Source organism: Panicum hallii, chromosome 1 (assembly GCF_002211085.1).
Source record: "Panicum hallii strain FIL2 chromosome 1, PHallii_v3.1, whole genome shotgun sequence".
Classification (NCBI taxonomy): Eukaryota; Viridiplantae; Streptophyta; class Magnoliopsida; order Poales; family Poaceae; genus Panicum; species Panicum hallii.
The window spans coordinates 51,901,641-51,922,326 of record NC_038042.1 but is presented as its reverse complement, the minus strand read 5'-3'; the positions used below and the strand labels follow the sequence as shown (position 1 = coordinate 51,922,326).

Below are 20,686 nucleotides of genomic sequence, written 5' to 3'. Positions count from 1 at the left end.
GGGATGGAATGGTTCCGCTCTACTGCGCTCTCCAACCAAACAAAAAATGGAACGGCTCCGTTCTACTTGCCAAACATAGAACAGAGCGGCTCCATTCTCAGAAATTAGAATGGAGCCGTTCCATCTAAATTAGCACCCCAACCAAAGGGACCCTTAATTTTACCTTGTGGGGGAACGTTGTGACTGAGTGAGCACATCGTGCGACTATGAGTGAGCGATCAAGAATTCCTGGGCCTGTTTTTAGCCTACGGCCTGCAACAGCCCAAATCGCCGCGAGCCCAACAGCCTCGTCCGTGCTGCGTGCACGTCGTCCGGCGGCGTAGCAAACCCAAAACCAAATGGCGGCTTGGCGGCCGGGGGCAGTCACAGCCCACAACTCTGCGTTTCCTCCGTTTGGAGGAGGCGGTTGTTCGATTCGAACCTGGAAGGGGACAAAAATGGTAACTTGGATCGAATTTTTGTGTTATTTGGTTTCTTTGCCAAACATTCGTAGCTTGGCACTCTTATTTGCTGAGAACACAAGCAGATGCAATATTAAATTCCGTATGATAAACATAGAAAATAGCATGCGTAATTCTAACATACTAGTTAGCATAAATAGCATAACTAGAAACTCAGGATACATGCTTAAGAAACAGATCAGATGACAGAACACGTACTGAGCCTTGGCTGGAGGATTAACGACGACGAACCGCCGCTGCTGGAGATGATGAAGGCGGTTGGCTCATGAGACAACGGAGTTGGGTGGAAGACGCGCCGTGATGAAGATCTTGAGCAGTCGCGCAAAATCTCTTCCTAAAAATCTTATTCATCCCTTTCCGGTGCAGGATCCCAAAGGCGAAAAGTTCCGAAGATCTGGTCTCCCGTTCGCAGGTACACGCGGGCGCTCGGATGGAGAAGACTACGGTGGCGGCGCAGCAACGAGAAGAGGCAAAAACTCTAGGTTTTGGTGTGTGTTTGGTAGAGGTCGATGAGTCATATATATATATATATATAGGGAAGTCAAACCGACCTCGCGTTGTGATCAGAATCTAAATCGATTAGATTTAGAATTCACACCTCCATATCTCGCAGACTTAGGGACCAAGTCACCAAAAATTAAAACTGCAAAAAAAACTGTGCGCTCCCGCAAGGTGAGAGGACGGATTCCGAGCCCGAGCCCGAGCCCGGCCCAGCAAGGCGTGGCGTGCGCGAGTGCAGTGTTTTATCTTTCCTCCTTCATCACATGGTTTGAAGGAGTGAAGACAACCTCCATATTTATGTTGGTCATCCCATTCCTCCACTAATAAGGTGGGACTAAATTTGTACCACTTCCTCTTGCACACATGAGCCTTTGAGATTTATTAGAATTTTTGAATTTGTTAACGGGGCAAGCCCACTAAAATTCCAGCATTATTTTTTGTCAAAAATTAGCAACTTGGTTCAGATTTGGCCATTGCTTGGTTCAAAGTTGCTTAGATCAAATTTAACCATCACTTCAGTGACACGTTCTTGCTTAAGATTTGGGCGCCCAATGCAATACCTAAACACAGCCTTAGTCAGCAATCTGAAAGCTATTCGCGCAAAGAAGCATGTATACAGGCTAACACTGCATTTCATGAACAATATATTGTTCCACCATTGCTCACTCAAAAGATTCAGCTATACTAGCATCAGGCAAGAAGGAGAAGAAAATCAACAGACTCGGTGCACCGGGTAAGCATACAACCACCAAAACGGGCATTTTACCTATATATGAACCTGCTGCTACGTTATATCTACTCTGAAGGACGACGATGAGACTTTTACCCAAACTACATGGACGAGCCTCGGTTCTGTTAGCAAACTCAGAAGTCAGGATTCCGCCACCAAAATTCTAAATGAGCAGCATTTGCCTAGCATATTCAGCATCACCGCTCGATGAGGACATGCTCGTGCTGTTACATTCTTGTTCACTGTCAGATGCAACACCAGGCTGCTAATCTATGAGACTTTGGCATTCTTATTCTCTCTGGACGATCTTTCCTCCTCGGCATGTCTCAGGGTCTGCTCGAATGCTTGCAGCGAGCTGGAGGCGAAGCTTTCTAGGGCTTGGACAACACGCTGCAAGCTAGTCTGCAAACTGCTTACGTCAAGAAGATGATCCTGGTATGTTTGTGCGCTTGGAAGCCGGCTGTGCCGACCTGGGACCAGGGCCAGCTTCCTGTTCAGCACATCTGCCTCCTTATTGATCTCCACAGTCTTCCTTTCCAATATCTTGTTCCATCTTTCTCTTTCCCTGGTAGCAATGATCTGCTCCGACTGTTCGACATTTTGTTTCTCCGACAGCTTGCGCACACTGGACACAAGAGCTTGCATTGAGGAAACCACTTCCTTCTCGGAGAACCGGTCCATGGCTTGAGACCAGCTGTTGCAGATGACAAACACAAGGGGAGCACCCACTCTTCCAGGTGAATAAGGAGCAACTCCATCAACTGTCTCTTCAGCCTTGTAGTTAAGACAAAGTGATAGCCATCCATTCAGCGCCTTTACGAAGCTCCTCTGTTCATTCACCCAGGAGGAAAAATTGACAATCCATTTCATCAACTCCAGTTCAAGCTCCAATGCCATATCTCGACTGCATCCGTCGGGGACAACTGAATCCAGGTTTTTTGCCTCTGACATAACTTGACACTGTATCTGGTAGCAGTCCAACTTGTCTCGCCACATTCTCACAAACCTACAGAGAGGGACATCAGTCTTTTGATGCATCCTAGCCTTCATGGAAATAAAGTGCAGGATTGTATAGAAAATTCAAACTAATTTAAAGTTCTACTTTAAATAGCAGCATACTGCATACTACTATACTAGACACCATTTCCACATTCTCACAAACCTACAGTGAGGGACATCAGCCTTTTGAGGCATCCTAGCCTTCATGGAAATAAAGTGCAGGATTGTATAGAAAAATTAAAGTTCTACTTTCGATAGCAGCATACTGCACACTAGACACTCCATTTCCACAAGAGAATGCGCTGCCAAATTTATGTGTAGTTGCATAAAACGACCTCATAGAAATGCAGGACCACTGGGGTTGCTTCTATAAAGTTAGCTTACTTCAGCTGATTGTCATGCCATTGTGTTGATGATGCAGTATGTTGCAATCTTATTATCGCTGCAACTAATACTATTACTTTCTGATAGAGGATTTATAGAACCAGTGTAAAGGAAGGAAGGAAACAGAGAACTAAAATGAAACATCTGACAAAATACTTCAGGATGAAAGAACAGAAGAGCATACCCTTGGACTAAGGCATTAATTTGTGGCCACAATTCCTCATCCCTTACTCTGTTTATCTTTTTGGAAACCTTAGCAATCACTCTTACAGATATTCTTAATTTTGTCGACAGTTTCCTGACCATATTTCGGGTCGCATCGATCTTGTTAGCTTCAGCACCTTTATGATCCAAGAACTTCAGTCGCTTTGTATTCTTCGCAAGCAGCAGACGCATTTTCTCTTCAGCCTAAAAGAGGAAAAGAGCAAGAAAATTATAAATATGGAATAAAGCCTATAATGGCTGAGCAGTGCAAGTAACGATGTAATATGGTACAAGAAGGAACATCCTGCGTTATTGAAACTAGTGAACACAGAGATAAGCTATCGATTTACTACAAGGATAATATTTCTTTTAGATAGGCAAAATAGCCAAATTCGTCCCTGAACTACCGTGCTTGGCTCAATTTCGTCCCTCAACTACGAAAACGTCCAATTCAGTCCCTGAACTATCCAAATCAGTCCGATTTCTTCCATTCGCCACGTTGGCTCGCTCGTCACCTGCCCAGTCAGCTTTGGATGTAAAATACCCTTTTTACCCTCCATAGAAATAGGCACATCAATAGGCAGATCAAGAAATAGGCACATCAAGAAATAGGCCAAGTCTAGAACAAACTTGATGAGGCACTAATTAGAGCACTTTACACTGATCAAAACGTTTCATATTCCAAGTTCATGTACAAAAGCAGATGGCGGAAAGAAGATGAAATGGCAGAGCTAGCATGAAAAATTCTATACACATATACCAGCACCATCAGGGCAGGCAGGCAGGCTCACAGCTTCAGTGTCAAATCAAGCTTAGGCAGCTCTTCCTGTCCGTCCCCTGAGCTGTCATCGTACCCGCTAGTCAACCGCCACTCGCAGGCGGCCACCGCCGCCGGTGGAGGCTGGCCGCTCGGCGCGCACATCCACTCCAACGCCGGCGCTGCAGCAGCTGCACTGCTGCATGAAGGCGCAGAGGAACGATGCGTGCGCGTGGTGGGCGAGCACGAGCTGCTCCGCGTTGGCGCGGTGCCTGACCAGCTTGTGCGCGTTCTGGTGCCCGCCTAGCACATGCGAGCTGTAGAACTGGCGCCGGCAGTAGTGGCACGCGAATAGAGCCGACAGCTCCGGTTCGGCCACCGACCCCGCCGCCACACTGGAGATGGAGAGAGAGAGGATGGAAACAGGCTAATTGATGGAAGCTGCTTGGGATGAGCTGCTCTATGATATGGAAGGTAAAAAGGGTATTTTATATGGGCAGGTTACGAGGCGAGCCAACGTGGCGTGCCACGTCAGCGAATGGACGAAATCGGGCAGATTTGGATAGTTCAGGGACTGAATTGGACGTTTTCATAGTTGAGGGACGAAATTGAGCCAAGCACCTTAGTTTAGGGATGAATTTGGCTATTTTGCCTTTTAGGGTTCTAATTCTGGCTGTTTTCCGAATATTACTTCCAGTTCTGGTCGTTCAGTCCCAAAAGGTACTTTACAAGGTGTAAAGTCAGTAATACCTTTTCTTAAACAAGAAGCACGTTGGTACAAGATAGGCGGAACAGTTCTAAAATTACATGGTTGGGAATGTATGTCTGTCTGATAGCAGGTGAGTATGGAGGAGGGGGACCTGCATGCTGGCCTGCTGGGAGCATGGGATCAACCTTAAAAGATGTTTTCACTACACAAGATAAGATTACAAAACGAATTGCACTGCTGTTTCCCAACTTGAGCTAAGAAACTCTCTGGTTAAGACTAGTATTCAGTGGCGATTGGATGGGACCACTATGGAGCAACAGATTTGCTTTCTGACCTAATGCACTCTGAAAAACAATTTCATGTATCTTCAATTTAAGTTGATACTTGACAATATATTCGAACATGCTGCTGTTACATAGACTAAAAATGATATGTTAATAAATGGATAACAGGTCATCCATAAATATTAAGGCACGCATACCTTAACCTCATCATATAATTTCTTCTCCCAGATATAGAGCTTCTGCAGTGTCAAAGACAGGCTCCTCCCTCCCAACACCTTCTCACCTCCAACATCCAAAAGCTCAACGCCTCCAAGGTCTGAATGCGGCAAGGCAATCGCTGACACCATACGAGATGAAACTATTTTCCAAAAATCAACAAGTCAAATCAAAGAATTGGCCATAAACTATTCTAAAGACGTGCTGAGTATTGGAAGAACAAAAGGCTTACCATGGTACACTGAACTCCGGTGATTGTACCTCCGCCTCCCGACCTCAAGAATCGGTGAAAGCGCCTTGACAGCATCTGCAGCTCGAACAAACTGCGCTTTGATCTCGCCGGCAACGTCTGAGCCGTCAACGACCCTCCGGGCAGTCGGCGCAGACGCTTCAACGTTACGCTGTGCCGGCGCCTGTTGTCGCGCCACGTTCCCCCCGCCAATCACCTCCTTATCGACGACAGAATTCTCCTCCTCGTCGACCTCGGCAATGCTGCTGCTGACGCCGCCGAGCGAGCTGCGCCGGCTGCGGGCGCCGCTCCCGGGCGCGGAGAACTCGCCGGCCACCTGCTTGACGACGGCGTCGTCCTCCTCGAGCTCCGGGATGCCCTCCTCCTCCCGCACCTCCCGCGAGCTCCGGCTCGGCGTGTACGCCGCCGCGGCCCCAGCGCCGCCAGCGTCGTAGCAGTAGTTGTCGTACACGTCGTAGTCCCCGAACACGTTGAAGAAGTCCCACGAGCTCGACCTCGGCGGCGACGGCGGCAGGGGCGCCCCGCCTGGCGCCGCCGGCGCGGGCTCGGCGCCGTACGAGTGGTACTGCGGGTACCCGCCAGCCGCCGGCTCGAAGGAGCCGTAGTACACGCGCCCCGACTCCGCGGTGCGCTGCTCGACGGCGACGGAGGCCGGGGGCGGGCGGCTCCGGGAGTAGTAGAGCCGCAGCGACCCCGGCGGGTACCCGCCGTAGGGGGGCTCGGGCGCGTAGCCGTAGCCGGCGGCGTACCCGTAATGCGGGTACGGGAGCGCGTGCGGGTGCGGGTGTTGGGGGAGGTGGTCGTGGCCGGCGAGGCGGCGCGGCGGCGAGGAGGACGCGGAGCCGGGCTCGGAGTCGGAGGACGGCGCGAAGTTGATGTGCGACGAGGAGTGCGGCGGCGAGGCGGCGGGCTGCGTCGGCGGCGCGCCGGCGTCCTTGCGCGCGGCGGGGAGCGCGAGCGGCGGCCGGGCCGCGAGGAGGAGGTGGAGCGCGGCGGCGGCGGAGGCGAGCGAGTCCGCCAGCGCGTCGTGCGCGTCGGCGAGCGCGTAGCGGTGGCGCACGGCCGCCGCGAGCAGGTCGGCGCGGCCCCGGCACAGCGCCACGGCCTCCTGCTCGTCCAGCTTGGACCCCTTGCACCCCATCGCCCGACCGACTGACCCGCGGCCGCAGAAAACGCCCGGCTAGAAACCTCGCTCAAAGACTCGCCATGGCGCTCGTCGGCAGGGGACGTGCTTCGGGAATCGGGAGGTTGGGAGTGATGGGGAAACGAAACGGTGCTGACGTCGCGGACGAGGGAGCGAGCGAGCGAACCGAGGCCGGGCGGGCGGCTGGGGATTATAACGGCGGGCGCGGCGCGTGCGCGAGAGAGACTGGTCTCGCTCGCCCGCCGTGGGGTGGTGGTGGGGGATGGTGATTTGTTTGCACTCGCGCGGCGCCTCCTTTTTCCGGGCTTGATGTGGCAGGCGCCTCTTGTTTGTTCGCTTGCGGCGGCCTCCCGGGGGTGGGGGAGGAGGGGGGGGGGGAGAATAGACGAAACGAAGCACTGAGCCAGGGATGGATGGGGAGAAGGATCTCCTCCTCCTCTCGCGCTCGCGCGGCTGGTGTGGGGAGACGCGCGAGGAGGGAGGGGGGCAGGCAGGCAGCACGAGGCCAAGGCCGCCTTCCTCTTTACCTGTTTTGTCCGCTTGCCTTTGGACGGGAGCGCCCCGAGCAAACGGGGAGAGAGAGAGAGAGAGAGGCCTGAGGCCGGCTCCGGCTTGCGGCTGTGGCATCTGCATGGCATGCAGCCGCAGGGCTCGGTTCGGTGGCAGGCCAGGCATTGACGCCTGTCTTGATTGCGCCCGCGCGCTCTCCTCCGCCACGTACGGGCTTGACCGGTCTCCATCAGCGGATCCGCCAGGGTGCGCCGGACGCCGGCTGCTGGAACGCATCCGCTGTGCAGGCCTACACTGTGCCAAGCGACTGTTGGTTCCTGTAAAGAAAAAAGTGACTGTTGGTACACGGGTTCCCCAGAATCTCCAGCTCTTCAGTTTTCAACAGCGATTCAATACATTTTGATGGTGGTACTGAAAAACGCTGGTAGCATGGAACCGGAACCAAAATTTTTGGAAAAAAAAAAGTTACTGCTACCACAATGATAGCCCGTGAAATGCTCATGCGCCAATGACAGGCTCGCTTTCCCTTTTCTTTCGCTCTTTCCTTTCCATCCCCTCCTCTTTTTATCCCCCCGTCGACCCATTTTTGCCACTGTTTTCACTGCCCTGTTCCGGAGTTCTCGAGTGGGAAGCCCAGGACCACCGCGATCCAATCCCATTGGGAACACCAAAATGGAGACGAGAGAAGCGTTGCATTGCACCAAGACGGCAAGATCGCAGCACGCAACTCGCACTTCGCAGAGGATTTTCGCTCGGTGGCCATGGGCCATGGCACTTGCCGTTGATATGCTTCGGCTTGCTTTTCCCTCTGGACTCTCGGAGACAGGGGCGGATCTAAGGAGCTAGGGGCTGAAGTCCCTTATGTTTCGTTTCAAGATCAATGGATATCCCTACTATATTTTTAGGAAGAAAGAATGAAGAAGGGGAAGAAAAAGAAGAGAAGGGAGATGAGCATGGATTGTCTGTATTCGCCGCTGCAGGTCTCTCCAGAGTCTCTCCTCTGGAGCATAGCATGTTTCCATTACGTGGCCCCCGCGACATCAGACTGATCTTTTAACCCCCGTCCGCCAGTTTGCTGTGGTTTCTCGTTTCTACCATGTATCCTATCCCCCATGTACTCTGCATATCGCTCTGAGCTTGGTGGCCGGCCCAGCCCCACACGTCAGCGAGGGGGGCAGAACTGCAGAGGAGTCATGTCCTTTTTTTTTTTTGCCACTGTTGGGTGTTAGCAATGGGACAGGCTCATTCGAGCATGCGCCACCGTCTGAGGTTCAGTCACGCAATCACTGTTGGCCGCACCTCCCTTCGCTGTTGGACTGTTGCGATCTACTAATACGCGAGCGTGCACTGCGGCCACAGCAGGGGGGGCTCCAGTACAGAAACAACGGGACCAGCGCGTGGTAAAAATGCTAGGCTTTCACAGGAGGCCATGCGCACCAACCAAGCATGCAACATCGGTTGGTTGGTCATTGGCAATCGACGTCGGTGAGAAGAGAGCGCCATTGGCGTGCAGCGATCCAGCCATCCAGGTGACCAGCGAGGAGTTGGAGGACCTTCTGGGCATGTTTGGATCCACAAGGCTGGCAGTTTAGTCTCGTCGCATCGGATATTTGATACGGATTAGGAGTATTAAATAAAGACTAATTATAAAATTAATTGTATAAATGTGGTTAATTCACGAGATGAATATATTAAACCTAACTAATTCATGCATATATTTACTGTAGTACAACATTATCAAATCATGAACTAATTAGGCTTAATGGATAAGTCTCTTGAATTAGTATCCATTTATATAATTAGTTTTATAATTAACCTATATTTAATACTTCTAACCTATATTTAATACTTATAGTTGGTGTTCAAATATTTGATGTGATGGAGTTGGGTCTGCAGGTAATTACCATAGGTTGTTAGCTTGCTGCTTCTCTTTACATGGAAAAAGCAGCATCTTTACAACTGCTATTCGTTAGTAAAGTCCTCCAAGTTGACGATGCGCATCCGGAGCGCAACTCACAACTGTACATTTTTTTTTCTGTGTTAGACATCTAATTGACCAAAGATTTCCGACGCAGACACATCTCAATCGCTAGGTCTATGTCTATCTTCTGCCCATAGTACTGCCAGTGTTACAAGCAGCTGGCAGACACAAGAGAAGCTAAGAGGAGCACGGGTAGATCTCCTGCGCCACGACTTTATCCCAAAAGGCCGTCCAGATCAGCGGCGCCCCTTCCATTACCAGCTAGCCGATCAGCTAACTTTACTCGCCAGCCATCTAACATGGAGCAAAAGCGAGCGCATAGTTAACCGCCACTGGCAAAGTCCACTGCATATTCTGCTTTGGGAGCCCGGGGCCACAGGCAGCAAGAATCCACGGCTTAGCCCTAGATCGGCAGACGCCGGCGATGGTTAGGGAGGCAGGGCAGCCCGGCATGGCGCCCACGCCGGAGAGCGACAAGAGGAAGGAGCTCACTCTTCCAGCGATGGGGATTCACTGTGGATCCACGGACACAAAGCGACACGTAGGCTCCGGCCTCCTCATGCGCTCAGCTCATCAGATCAACAGGCGACGGAAAGAGAGGGCGCTGCAGGCACGGAACGGGTCGGAGGTGGCCGGCCGCTCGTCTCGATCTCTTTCTTCTTCTTGGATTTCTATCTCATCGGGACCATCGCTTACATGTTTCTGGTTCGATTTTCCTCTTGGTACTTTGCGCACACCACAGTTGCATGCAATGCAGCTCTGTCACGCACTCCCAAGCACAAGAAACGGACGCTGCTAGTAGTAGCGGCGCTGGAAAAGAACGCTAGCTGCCCATGCCGTATCGTGTCGTGACATTATTGTAGTGAGTGTACTGTACAGTGGTGTAGTGGGAAGGAGGATTGCACAAGTGGCTGGAGACAATACATGGTTACAACGTGCAGTAGCAGTAGTGCAGCACACAGCAGATTGTAGGTGGTGGATGGATGCATCTTTATCTTGGTCCATTGTTAACAGAGTACTAGTAGTAATACTCTATGCTCTTTAGCTGACACCAAGAGGTCCGGTCGATCTAAACCTCACAGGGACAGGGGCGAACTGGATGGTGATCGAACTGGTAACCCACAACCACAAGCTCATAATTCACGGATCAGGTCTATGATTGCTGCATGCTGCCTTTTGTGGGACAGGAGACCGTACCCCCGCACGATTTCAGTGTGATTGGAGGGGCAGCGGTTTGTTTTTCCTCTTCAATTTTGTCCGCTCAGTAGATAGGATTTGTCATGGAGTACATGGGGTCTACATATCCTGTGCCAAAAGTAAATCCAAGCGATCATCTTTAATCTGCCTAGAAATTTCATTATGAAAAATAAAAGGTCCAGATTATGCCGTGGCGTCTCATCAGGGCTCTGAGTTGCAGCGACGTTTCTAGCGACATCTCCGTTATCTAGTACTGCAACCGTACAGCATATATTCTGAGACATGAAAGGAAGCAACGAAAGACAGTGCTGCACTTTCCGTTTGCATTGGGCTAAACTGTGCTCAGTCTTCTGTAGACAGTAGTGGCTTTGAAGAGGACAAGCGGTTACGTCGTGTGAATAGGAAGCTTGCAAACGAAACTACAAAAGAATACTGTAATCCAGTACGGCATCACTGCAAGATCAGTGATTGCATGCCATGGAGCTCTTTCACTTTCCCTTTCCCTTTCTGTTGCACAACAGCTGGAAGATTTACATACCCTAGCTAGCTACCTAACCTAACCTACCTAGTCCTCGGATGAGTGTTGATGGGGTGAAGTATTTCCGCAGTCCGTAGATCACACGAGTTTGAGAAGTCAGGTACCCGGTACATACAGAAAGTTCAGGTGGCCAAAAATTATGCATATATACAACTGGCTACTGTTATGTAGTGTTGCTCCGATCGATCCCGTGCTGTATGGCCGAATCCTTGGAGAATTTTTCCGTGTATAGCATCCAAGGTGTAGATCAGTTTGCAAGACATGTCTGCTGGCAGAATACTGCTGCTTCTACTTGACTCCACCTCAGATTCTCAGGATTGTAGACACCGGGACTTGGCAGGCACAGCGACGTCTAAACAAGATGATAACGACGGACAGCCTGAACGTGGAAGCTACAACAACCCCGGTACTCGCATGGTACCAGTACCAGTAGTGGCATTGCACTCGCCATGCTTTGTGCCTACTAGGAGCATAGGGAATGCAATAATTTTAGCACCGGTCAGTCCAGTGTTCGAAGCTTCTAAATATACTCAACTCCTACGCTAAAAGACAGGTATATAATACTATCAGTTTTGTCAGAGAAGGATGCAGCTATTCCCAATTTTGTGGTAGCCCTTGTTGTTTTTCTGCCACACCACACTGCCTCTTGTGCACAGTGCACACATATTCTTTTATCTAGCAACTCCACTGACAGAACTAACACTGTTCATGCTCAGAGCCAGCCATGTGAGATTACTGATCAGCACTCCTAATAATCCAGCTTGAGCAGTGTCTGTGGACGAGCTAGCACTCGCCTCAGCCATCAGCAGGCACAGATTATTGTATGCATGGAGCGTGGAGTATTATACTCGATGAATCATCCAGCGCACGTACACTTGGAACTCGTCAGTTAATTGAGGCGCAAACCTCTAAGCAAGGACAGCCTATTCTCTTTTTTTACACTACCACCGCTTCGTACAATCTGGACATGGCTAATGCTACCAAAAAAAAAATTACCACCTCGTAAGATGTTTCTATACCAAGAACTTATCCTTCTATTCGCTATGGCAGTCAAACTTCAACGCAGCAGAGGCTAAAATCTTGGGTCATCCTGATCACTGATCGGTCATCAAGTGATCCAAAGCCCATGCCATCTCCATTTCTTTACCGCATTCCACTTCCACACACCAGTAAAGATGCAGGCAGCACATCTTTTTTCACACACCCCAACCTGGCAACCTCGCAGTGAATGAGTGAGTTGCAGTTCCTGTTGGTCAAGTCTCACCTGCTACCTCGAGCTAAAGCCACAGCCGGCCACAGGCCACGGCCATCCATCCTCGTGCAGGCCACGACCTGATCCGCATATCCCTTTCGCTCGCTTTGCCCCTGTGCTTTTGCATCCCCTAGAATCTCGCGTAGCAGCCAGCTTTCAGCCTTTCGCCACCGGATTCTTTCACCTCGCTTTGCCGCTTTCCGTTTCGCCAGCCCAGCTGACGCTTCTCGTCTCTCCGGCCCTCTTTATCTTTCCTCGGCGATTTTTATCTTTTCAGACAGTAAAGTTGCGGCAAAGTTTGCTGCTGAATGCTGACGCGGGTGGCCGGCCGCCGGGGCCCTGGCAGCTAGCTCAGCTCCGCACTGTGTTGGTTTCAAAGCGTATTTGAGCTAGGGCGAGATGATTTGATTCGGCTAGGATACTCGAAGAAAAGCTCACTCGCCCATGCGGTGCAAGTGCCACCACGATGGCCGAGCACCCACTCACGCACGCACGCACTCGCACGGTTATTTTTGCAAGTGCTGCACTGATGAACCGCAGCTTGCAAAAGGGAGTGTGGTACGCTCTGCTGCTGCCTGCTGGGGTAGGAATGCTTGAAACCGTTAAAAACTAACCGGAGGGGTCTAGTAGTTGGATCACACCCCTTTTGGTCAAGATTTGCACGGCGGCCAATGCACAAGGACACAGGCAAATCACTAACTCCACCACTTTGCCTGAAACAACCACGGATGGAGCCATGGCGCCATGCCCCTCCTGTTTAAAAGCATCCATCAGAAACTTCAGAGTTAGCGATGTTCACCGAACATCCAGCTAGATACCGATGCGTTTTACAGCTTTCGTTCGTGGCTCTTTGCTCAGGCGCCATGTGTGGCCAACTCCCAGGCCATTTTTACTGTGCGTAGATGCCGCCCTGCTGCGCCATGTCCAGAAAGCCAGGATGAGCACATGAATGAAATGAAACTCCGGGAAAAAAAACATCGAGCGCAGCCATGCCTGCTCCATCTCCTCTCCTCGCCTGATCCGGGGTGCCATGATGGTGGAGCGGTTGGCGGCTGACCAGCCTTCCGTGGATTCTTTCAGAGCAAAGCGCCCAGCGCCCAGCGCGCAGATGCCAGAAGAACACCTGGTCCAGCTGAAAATGATGCATACCAGCGCCATTTCCTGTCAGCAAAACTGAATGGGTAGAACTGTGGACGCCATGATCGGACGCGAGCACGCTCGCCGCCGGAGCACAGGTCCACAGGCCTACGGAGTTAGGCCTCGGGCAGCAACAGTGTGCAGGGTGCAGCCGTGCAGCAGCGTTTCGTGCGAGACGGATCGCAATAACCCCACGTTCGATCTCTAGCCCCTAGCCATTAGCCTCGAACGGTAGAAGGCATGGAGATGTCGAGGCGTGGACCTAGTCTGTGCTGCAGGTGATCCAGATTCGTGGCGACTCGTTCTACAGGTGCACATCATTGCCGTGGGAGAATTCGAAGACCTGTGTGCGATGATTTCAGCAACGTGCATCGTTAAAGAACCTCCAGTGCCTGGAGCATGTTCAAGGTAAAGGTTCAGCATCTGCACGAATGGCATTGGCATGCGAGTTTTTGCGAAGAATAAGGGCCGGCCAGACGTTCGCTTCAGAGTGCAGACACCTTCAGTGGCAAGCACATACAAATACAACTACTGGAAGGAGGGAGTAGTGTGTTTATGCAGAGCGGAACAAGAAGCTTCCACATCGCACACGAATCGAATGACCCAGCTAGCGGCCCATTAATGGTCGGCCCGATAGAAAAACTGTCACAGGCCAGCCCACCACGTGCGGACTGGGTGAAGGCCGTGAAGCCTATCACTGTTTGGATGAGCCCAGATAACATGTTATTTCGCCTTTTCTCCCATTTCCGATCTTCTCTAATTCATTGCAGTTTTTGCCAGATTTTTTTTTATGATTATATTTATATGAACTAGAAGAATCCAAATTCTCGATGCAAATAGATTTAAAAATCTAATGTGAAATCTAAGCACCATTCATACATTGATTCGGCAATTTATGAAAGCTAATTAAAAAATAATAATCTAACAATATACGAAAGCTAATTCAAACATTCAACATGTACACTTACTTCATCGCGCAATAGTTCTAAACTACACACGGTCAAACAGATTCAAACATGAAGTTATACAATGGGACAGAAATGAGTTTTGGAATTCGGATTCCCATCAAGAGTATGCAAGATGCAGCCCTATTTTTGATCCATCCCTGTTGAGATTCTGAACCCGCTTGATCTATCTATCAGTGGCACGCTTTCATGAGGGCAGGGGGTTAGAGGTTGGAGGATGGAGGTCGGAGTTCCTTGTGCTCCAATGTTTGGCGGTGGCGGTGAGCGTGAGGAGTCGGACGCAATGTAGAAGAAGAGGAGGGAACAGTACGGAGACACAGCTAAGGGACTTTGAATCAGTAAGTTGGATATAATCCAAATGCCACAAATTCGAGGTGTCAAGCTGGCCGCAATTAGCTAGGTACGGGTTAGAAACACCCATGCCTACGGCGAAAATGGTTAAAGCCTGCATTGAAGTTTGCGTAGGCTTCTCCAAGTGTGATCTCAGAGCAGGTACGGTACAGCCTGCCACCAGTCCTACGCTTGAATAAAGTCTTTAAAAAAGGCGATTAGTCTCATATTCAAAACCAACTGTTCGGTGCCATTAGCACGAGTTAATAGTGCACTGTAGGTAGCTAGTCCGGTTGTGTTCAAACAACTCTTTGAGTCTTGGTCGCTGAGTACGGGAACCCGCTGCCTCAGCAGCTCGGACAAAGCTAGACCCCCAGCAAAGTCCAGCCACGGCCAGGGGCGCCCGACAGGTCGGGGCCCCGACCTGTCGGGCGACCACCCAACCACCGGCACCCCTGCACGGTCGTGGCGTCCCGAACCCCGAGGCCACCGCGACGCTGCCCGCGGCCCGCCTGGCAGCTTCCTTCGCTCGCCTTGACTCCGGCCTCCCCGGCGAGATCACGAATCCGCCGCAGCCGCACGGGGGGCGCGCCCGCGCGGGAGCTGTCCAGCGAACCGGTCGCATGGGCGTGGGCGTGGAAATTCGGCGAGGCCGCGCGGTCGCGCATGCATGCGCTGTGTGCCACCGCACCGATGCTAGCTTCCTGCGAAAGCGCGTCGGCCACGTCCGGCGACCCGGGAAGTTTGAGGCCCTGACGTGCCCGGACCGAGACCGAAGACCTCATGTGCCCGCGGATACGGAATCTGGCGCCGCTCTGCGGCTGCGGCGACCGAAGAAGCCGTGGTTCCGGCGTGCAGTCAGTCCGCGCGCGTGCTCTGGCTTCAGGCCTGGGTGAAGCACGAAGATGAGGAGCACAGGCCAGTTACCCAGGTGAAGAACGGGCGAGCGTGTAGAAGTTGCTGGAGCCGGGACGCGCCCAATTGGCGGTGTCGGAGTCACCTATGCTGAACTCAAAAGGCGAATTCTTCCGTTAAGCCGGCCGCGTCATCTCCAGTTAAACAAGACCAAGTGGCACGGGAGGGCTGGAATTAACTGGGCATATGTTTATGGCCGCAGCTGGCACCTAATCTAGGCTGACGCTAACCTTATTTTTTTTAATTCCCAAACGTGGTGGTATGATGCCTCGGTCCAGGAAATTGTAAATCCTTGGTTTCAGGTCGCAACAACGATGCTAGCTAGGCTGAACTGAACGCGGTGACGGCTTCAGGACGAAACAGATCGACACCCTGCACCGCCCATTTGGAGTATGGTTTCACCCGGAATCTTGCTTCAGGGAATGGGCAACTTATTATCCCAACGGTACCTCCTGGGGAAGGTTCACAGTTATGCACACGCGAGCGCCTATGCTCCTTTCGGTTGGTCTTTGCTTAAGACATGCTATCTTAAATGAACATTCATAAGTGATGGAGGAAAGAAACGGAAGAGATCTCGGAACCCGTTCTCTATGACATGGCATCGCCTTCAAAATGAAGGAAGACATCCACCAAAGAGAGAGCGCTCCTTCTCACACTTGGTGCTCTCTCCTGCTGCTTCTGTTTCTCGCAACTTGTAGTTGTAGCCACTTAACTTCTTTCTTGACCTGTCTAGTTCCGCCATCCTTACGATACCACACGGGGCTTCCCTATGCGCGCTCTACCTGCTTCTATGATGCATGAGGCCCATGTCCTTTTGCTAGAAACAAGATCCTAGTAGCCACAGGCCGAGTTGGATACTGATCCAAGGTACTGCTCCGGATCTTGAGGGACGCAAAAGCCGTGCAGATCGAGGGATGATGCATGGGATGGGACACACAGCCGCACAGGAAAAAGTTTGCAAGCAGCAGTTGAAACCCGTGGAAATAGACAGGACTGGGACGGGCTGCCAAGTCCGCAGCTCCTGCGTCCTGCACTCCCGTTTTCCTTTCTCTGTGCCACGTTACATTGTTCGTGCGTTTATTTTTGGTCTCACTGGCTACTTTGTGGTATTATTGCCGCCTCGCAGGTGGGTTAGGTGGTCGATTAAAGAACGAGTATGGAGAACGGAGAAGATATGCTCGTTCCGGGTCAAAAGATCCCCCCAACCAAATCAACCCTTCAACGGCGATGACAATAGCCGTTGTTCAGGTCATCACCTCGAGACTTTGGGGACGGCACTGCATTGCAGAATGGACGGATTGACCAGGTGGAATCGCCACTGCTGCTGCTGGCACGAAGGTCATTCTCATGCATCCCCGTGCCTTCGCTTCTCCAGGTCGTCTCCTCGCTCCCTGCTCACGTCCTCTCCGTTTCTCCTTTCTTCACGGAGCTGCAGCTCGGCAGGTCGCCAATGGCCATCGATCTCCTGCGTGAAATCGGCAGCAGGGCCGGTTCCCCTTGCAAGAAAGGGCACGGATCTGCCGCGTCTGCAGGATGCATCACTGCCGCACTGGAATTCAGAGTCCCGTCATAATCTAATGGGAAGGACGCCGAACGTGACACTGATATTCCTCCGAAGCTGCCACGCATAGAAAAACGGAAAACGGTCAAGCATCTCGAAGCAGGAGCAGGCCACCACCACCGGCGCCACCTGACCGCCATCATCGGCACGATGGCACCACAGCCCCTCGGCGCGATTGCCGCCCACGGCATCCCATCACTGATCGCACCCGCTCCGCTCCCCTGCTGCTCCTGCTGCGGATCGCGCTGGAAAAAGCCTGGTGCAGATCGGCACCTCCGCGATCGAATCGGCCAGTGCCATCCGTCCATGATCCGTCCACGTGACCTCACCGAACCCAACCAACGATCGGGAGGCAGCCGCCTCGGCGGCCTCGACGTCGCGAGCACGACGACGCAGAGCGCGCGCCTGGCCATGATCAGTATCGCACGCGCTCTCTCGAGACCCGAGTCGCCAGCGGTTCAGACTTTCGGGCGGCACCACGAGCAGCCACGAAGCTGCGCGAGATCCTCAGTGATCAATCTGGGCATCTGGCCTTCAGTCTCGGAACTATTCAGAGATGAGAAATCGGCAGAACTGAAATGATCCGCAGTGATCAATGTGGCAGATGAGAGAGATCGGCAGAACTGAAATGAAAATGCAAGCTCATAAACAGAGTGACACTTGACAAATTTCTTATCTTTCAGCAACTAGCGCCTTCGCTCCAACTCTGAATTCTATGATTACACAGAAAATGGAGCGCCCTAAAACGTAGCATTGATATAGTATTTCGTAAGGCCACATTTCTATGTACAGATCCCATCCAAAGGTCTCGCAAAATTTGATCGAGTTCGCTGGGTTCCGATGGCGGGGCTCGTTCGGGGATCAGAAGGCTGGGCTGAGGATGTTGAGGAGGGAGACTCTGGTGTTGACGAGGGCTCTGAACACCTTCTCGCCGCTGCTCTCCACGTCCGCGATGCACCGTCCCAGGTTGTCCAGCCGCTCGAACGCCGTCTTCCGCTCTAGCTCCTCCGGGTCCACGGTGGCGTCCGTCTGGGGGAGCGCGCCGGCCGCGGCGCCGTGGCCATCATCAGCGTGCTGCCTCTTGGCGGACCGGCGCTTGGCGCGCGACATCCACCGCATGAGGTCGGCGACCCACCAAATGCGCGGCATGGAGGAGGCCGGCCGGGTGGTGACGACGACGTGCCTGGGCGTGGCGGACGGCGTGCCGCCGCCGAACCTCGCGGGCGAGGGCATCCAGCACGGCGTGGCCTCGACCTCGACGCGCGCCGTGGCGGCGGCGACGGAAAGGCAGGACACGCCGGAGAAGACCGCGGCGGAGGCCGAGGCGACGGCGGCGGCCGCGTCGACGGCGGCGGCTGCGATGGCCGCGGCGTCCGCGGGGAGGTCGGCGGGCGCGGGGGGCGGCGCCTTGGCGGCCACGGCGCGCGCCGCGGACGCGATCCGGGGGAGGTCGCGGCCGGACCGGCGCAGCGCGCGCGCCGCGGACGCGAGCCGGGCGGGCTCCTCCCGGCGCAGCGCGGCGCGGGCCTCGGCCTGGAGCGCGGCGAGCGACACGAGCGCGGCGCGGAAGCTGCCGTGCGCGTCGGCGAGGCGGAGGAAGTCGTCCAGCAGCCGCTCCGCGAGCGGGGAGCGGGCGAGCCGGCGCAGCGGGTCCTGCGCCTGCGGGTGGTGCAGCAGGTCGGAGAGCGAGACGAGCACCCGCCCCAGCCGCTCCGCGCCCTCGGCCACGGCCTCCGCGGAGGCCCGCGACGCCAGGCGCCCCACCAGCGCCCGCAGGTCGGCGACGTCGTCGTCCAGCTGGAGCACCAGCGGGTGGAACCGGCACGGCAGGCTCGTGGACCGGGCGCGGTACGCCGCGGACTTGCTGCTGGTCCCCGCGCCGCCCACGGGCGGCGTGGGGGACTTGGGCGCCGGGAACGAGATCGTGCGGCGGAACCCGGCCACCATCGTGACTCTCACTGCCTCGCTGCACCAGCCTCCGCCGTTACCCGGATCGGTCGATCGATCAATTCCACTTCGACCCCGGCGATGATGCGATGGCTACGTGCGGACGGACGGCGCAGCGGCGGGGCGCGGTTTTAAAGGGAGGCCGGAGTGGGATTCGGGATGGGATGGAACGCTCGAGGAAGCCGTCAGCCGTGGGACTGGGATGCAGTGAGGCATGGATCGGCGGCACGGCCACGCGTATAAAGGGGGGCAGCCGGGCAGGGCGCGGCGGTGGGGGTGAACCGGTCAGGGTTTCTGGAGGCCGGACCGATTCTTCCACGACGCCGCCGCCACGCCGAGCGTGCTAGCTGGGTATCGGGCCAAGGCCTTCCGCTTCGGGGTGGGGGGGCCCGGCTGCCCGTGGTGCCGGCCGGGGCGGGTGGGGGTTGGTCCGTTCCATGCCGTGAGCCTTTTTCCGTGCTCCGTGACGGGCGGAGCGGGGTGGGCCACCGGTGGAGGGAATTCTGTGGGGGTCCTTTATTCAAAAAAAAAAAAAGAATCCGGTGGGGTCACGTGGACCGGCTCGTGGGGCCTCGGTTCGCTCGGTTCTCCAATTCCGGGGGAGGCCGGGCCCGGGCGCGTCTTTTCCGCACGCCAGCAACAACGTGCGGTCGCGCCGCCGTGAACTTGAGAACCGTAGCTGATGCGCCGCCTGTCCTGACAGCGATCCGATCCGGGTGCGTGCACGGTCGCATAGACACTGCGCTATCGAGCGTGACAGGCTGAAAACTCTCGCGGCTGCAGCTCGCCAGCGGCGTCACCTCGCGCGACTTGGAACCATGTTAGCATGCTGCCAAGGGCGATGTGCTTGGAGACACGTCGATCGACCCACACGACTGGCCAGCCTGCCAGCAGCGGCGAGCCGGGGACAGCATGAGCTCAGCTTCCTCGGCGTCCCTTAGCCGCCGGCACTGGCTTGGCTTGACTGGATCGACTGTTTCGACTCGATCTGAACGACGACGGTTCAGGCTGACAGGGGGGGAATTCAACGAGTCCGCCGCCGGGGCTGCGTTCAGTGCACCTGCCTTGCTCGGACTCCGGAGAGATGCCCGGGAGTTTTGGGAGGATGGAATTTTCTCACGGACACACGCATATACATCCAGTGCCAGAGCTCGCTCCTGCAGCATGGGTCAACATGTTGCAGATGCGAGGTCGATCTCGGTGAGCCGACGAAGCTCGCGACGTCTACAGGTTAGGTGCCTGTTGTCTTCTGGTTCTGTGAGAGAAAAAAATATCGCAGAACACGCCGGGACAAGAATTCGATACTAGTGTGCATGAACCCCTGTAGGCTGCAGCCTCAGAAATAAGAAAAACTTAAGACATGTGATGCAATTTGCATGCATGGATTTCAGTCCGGTGGTTAACAACCACAGCTTAATTCTACAACTTGCCTTGCCATTGCCATCATCCCGGCCAGACAAGCAAAGCAGGGCCTCTCGAAACATTCCACGGCCTTTAGCAAAAAAAAAACAAGAAGAAGAAGAGGAGGAGGAGGAGGAGGAGGAGGAGGAGAAAGTAGAAGACACGAACTCGTGCAATTTTTTTTTATAATAAAACTCGTGCAGCTTGAGAACGGTCAAATATACTATGTCGATTTCAGATGGACGGATGAAGAATATCTCGAGAGTACCCGGCATTTGAAAAGGAACGGCGTTAGTTTAATTCCCTCGTGATT

At 53.7% G+C, this 20,686-nt stretch overlaps 2 protein-coding genes across 2 annotated transcripts; both read right to left on the bottom strand.

Annotated features, from left to right (window-relative positions):
- Positions 1 to 1,572: 1,572 nt before the first annotated feature.
- Positions 1,573 to 6,809, bottom strand: LOC112872670 (nitrate regulatory gene2 protein-like). Its single transcript, XM_025935747.1, has 4 exons — positions 5,478 to 6,809; positions 5,227 to 5,387; positions 3,260 to 3,483; positions 1,573 to 2,698 (listed from the first exon to the last, which is right to left on the bottom strand). The coding sequence occupies exons 1-4, from the start codon at positions 6,634 to 6,636 to the stop codon at positions 1,963 to 1,965; spliced, it is 2,280 nt and encodes a 759-aa protein (XP_025791532.1). The 5' UTR covers positions 6,637 to 6,809; the 3' UTR covers positions 1,573 to 1,962.
- A 10,840-nt stretch (positions 6,810 to 17,649) lies between these two features.
- On the bottom strand, positions 17,650 to 19,375 carry LOC112900073. Its single transcript, XM_025968806.1, has one exon. The coding sequence runs from the start codon at positions 18,970 to 18,972 to the stop codon at positions 17,887 to 17,889; it is 1,086 nt and encodes a 361-aa protein (XP_025824591.1). The 5' UTR covers positions 18,973 to 19,375; the 3' UTR covers positions 17,650 to 17,886.
- Between the last annotated feature and the right edge of the window lie 1,311 nt (positions 19,376 to 20,686).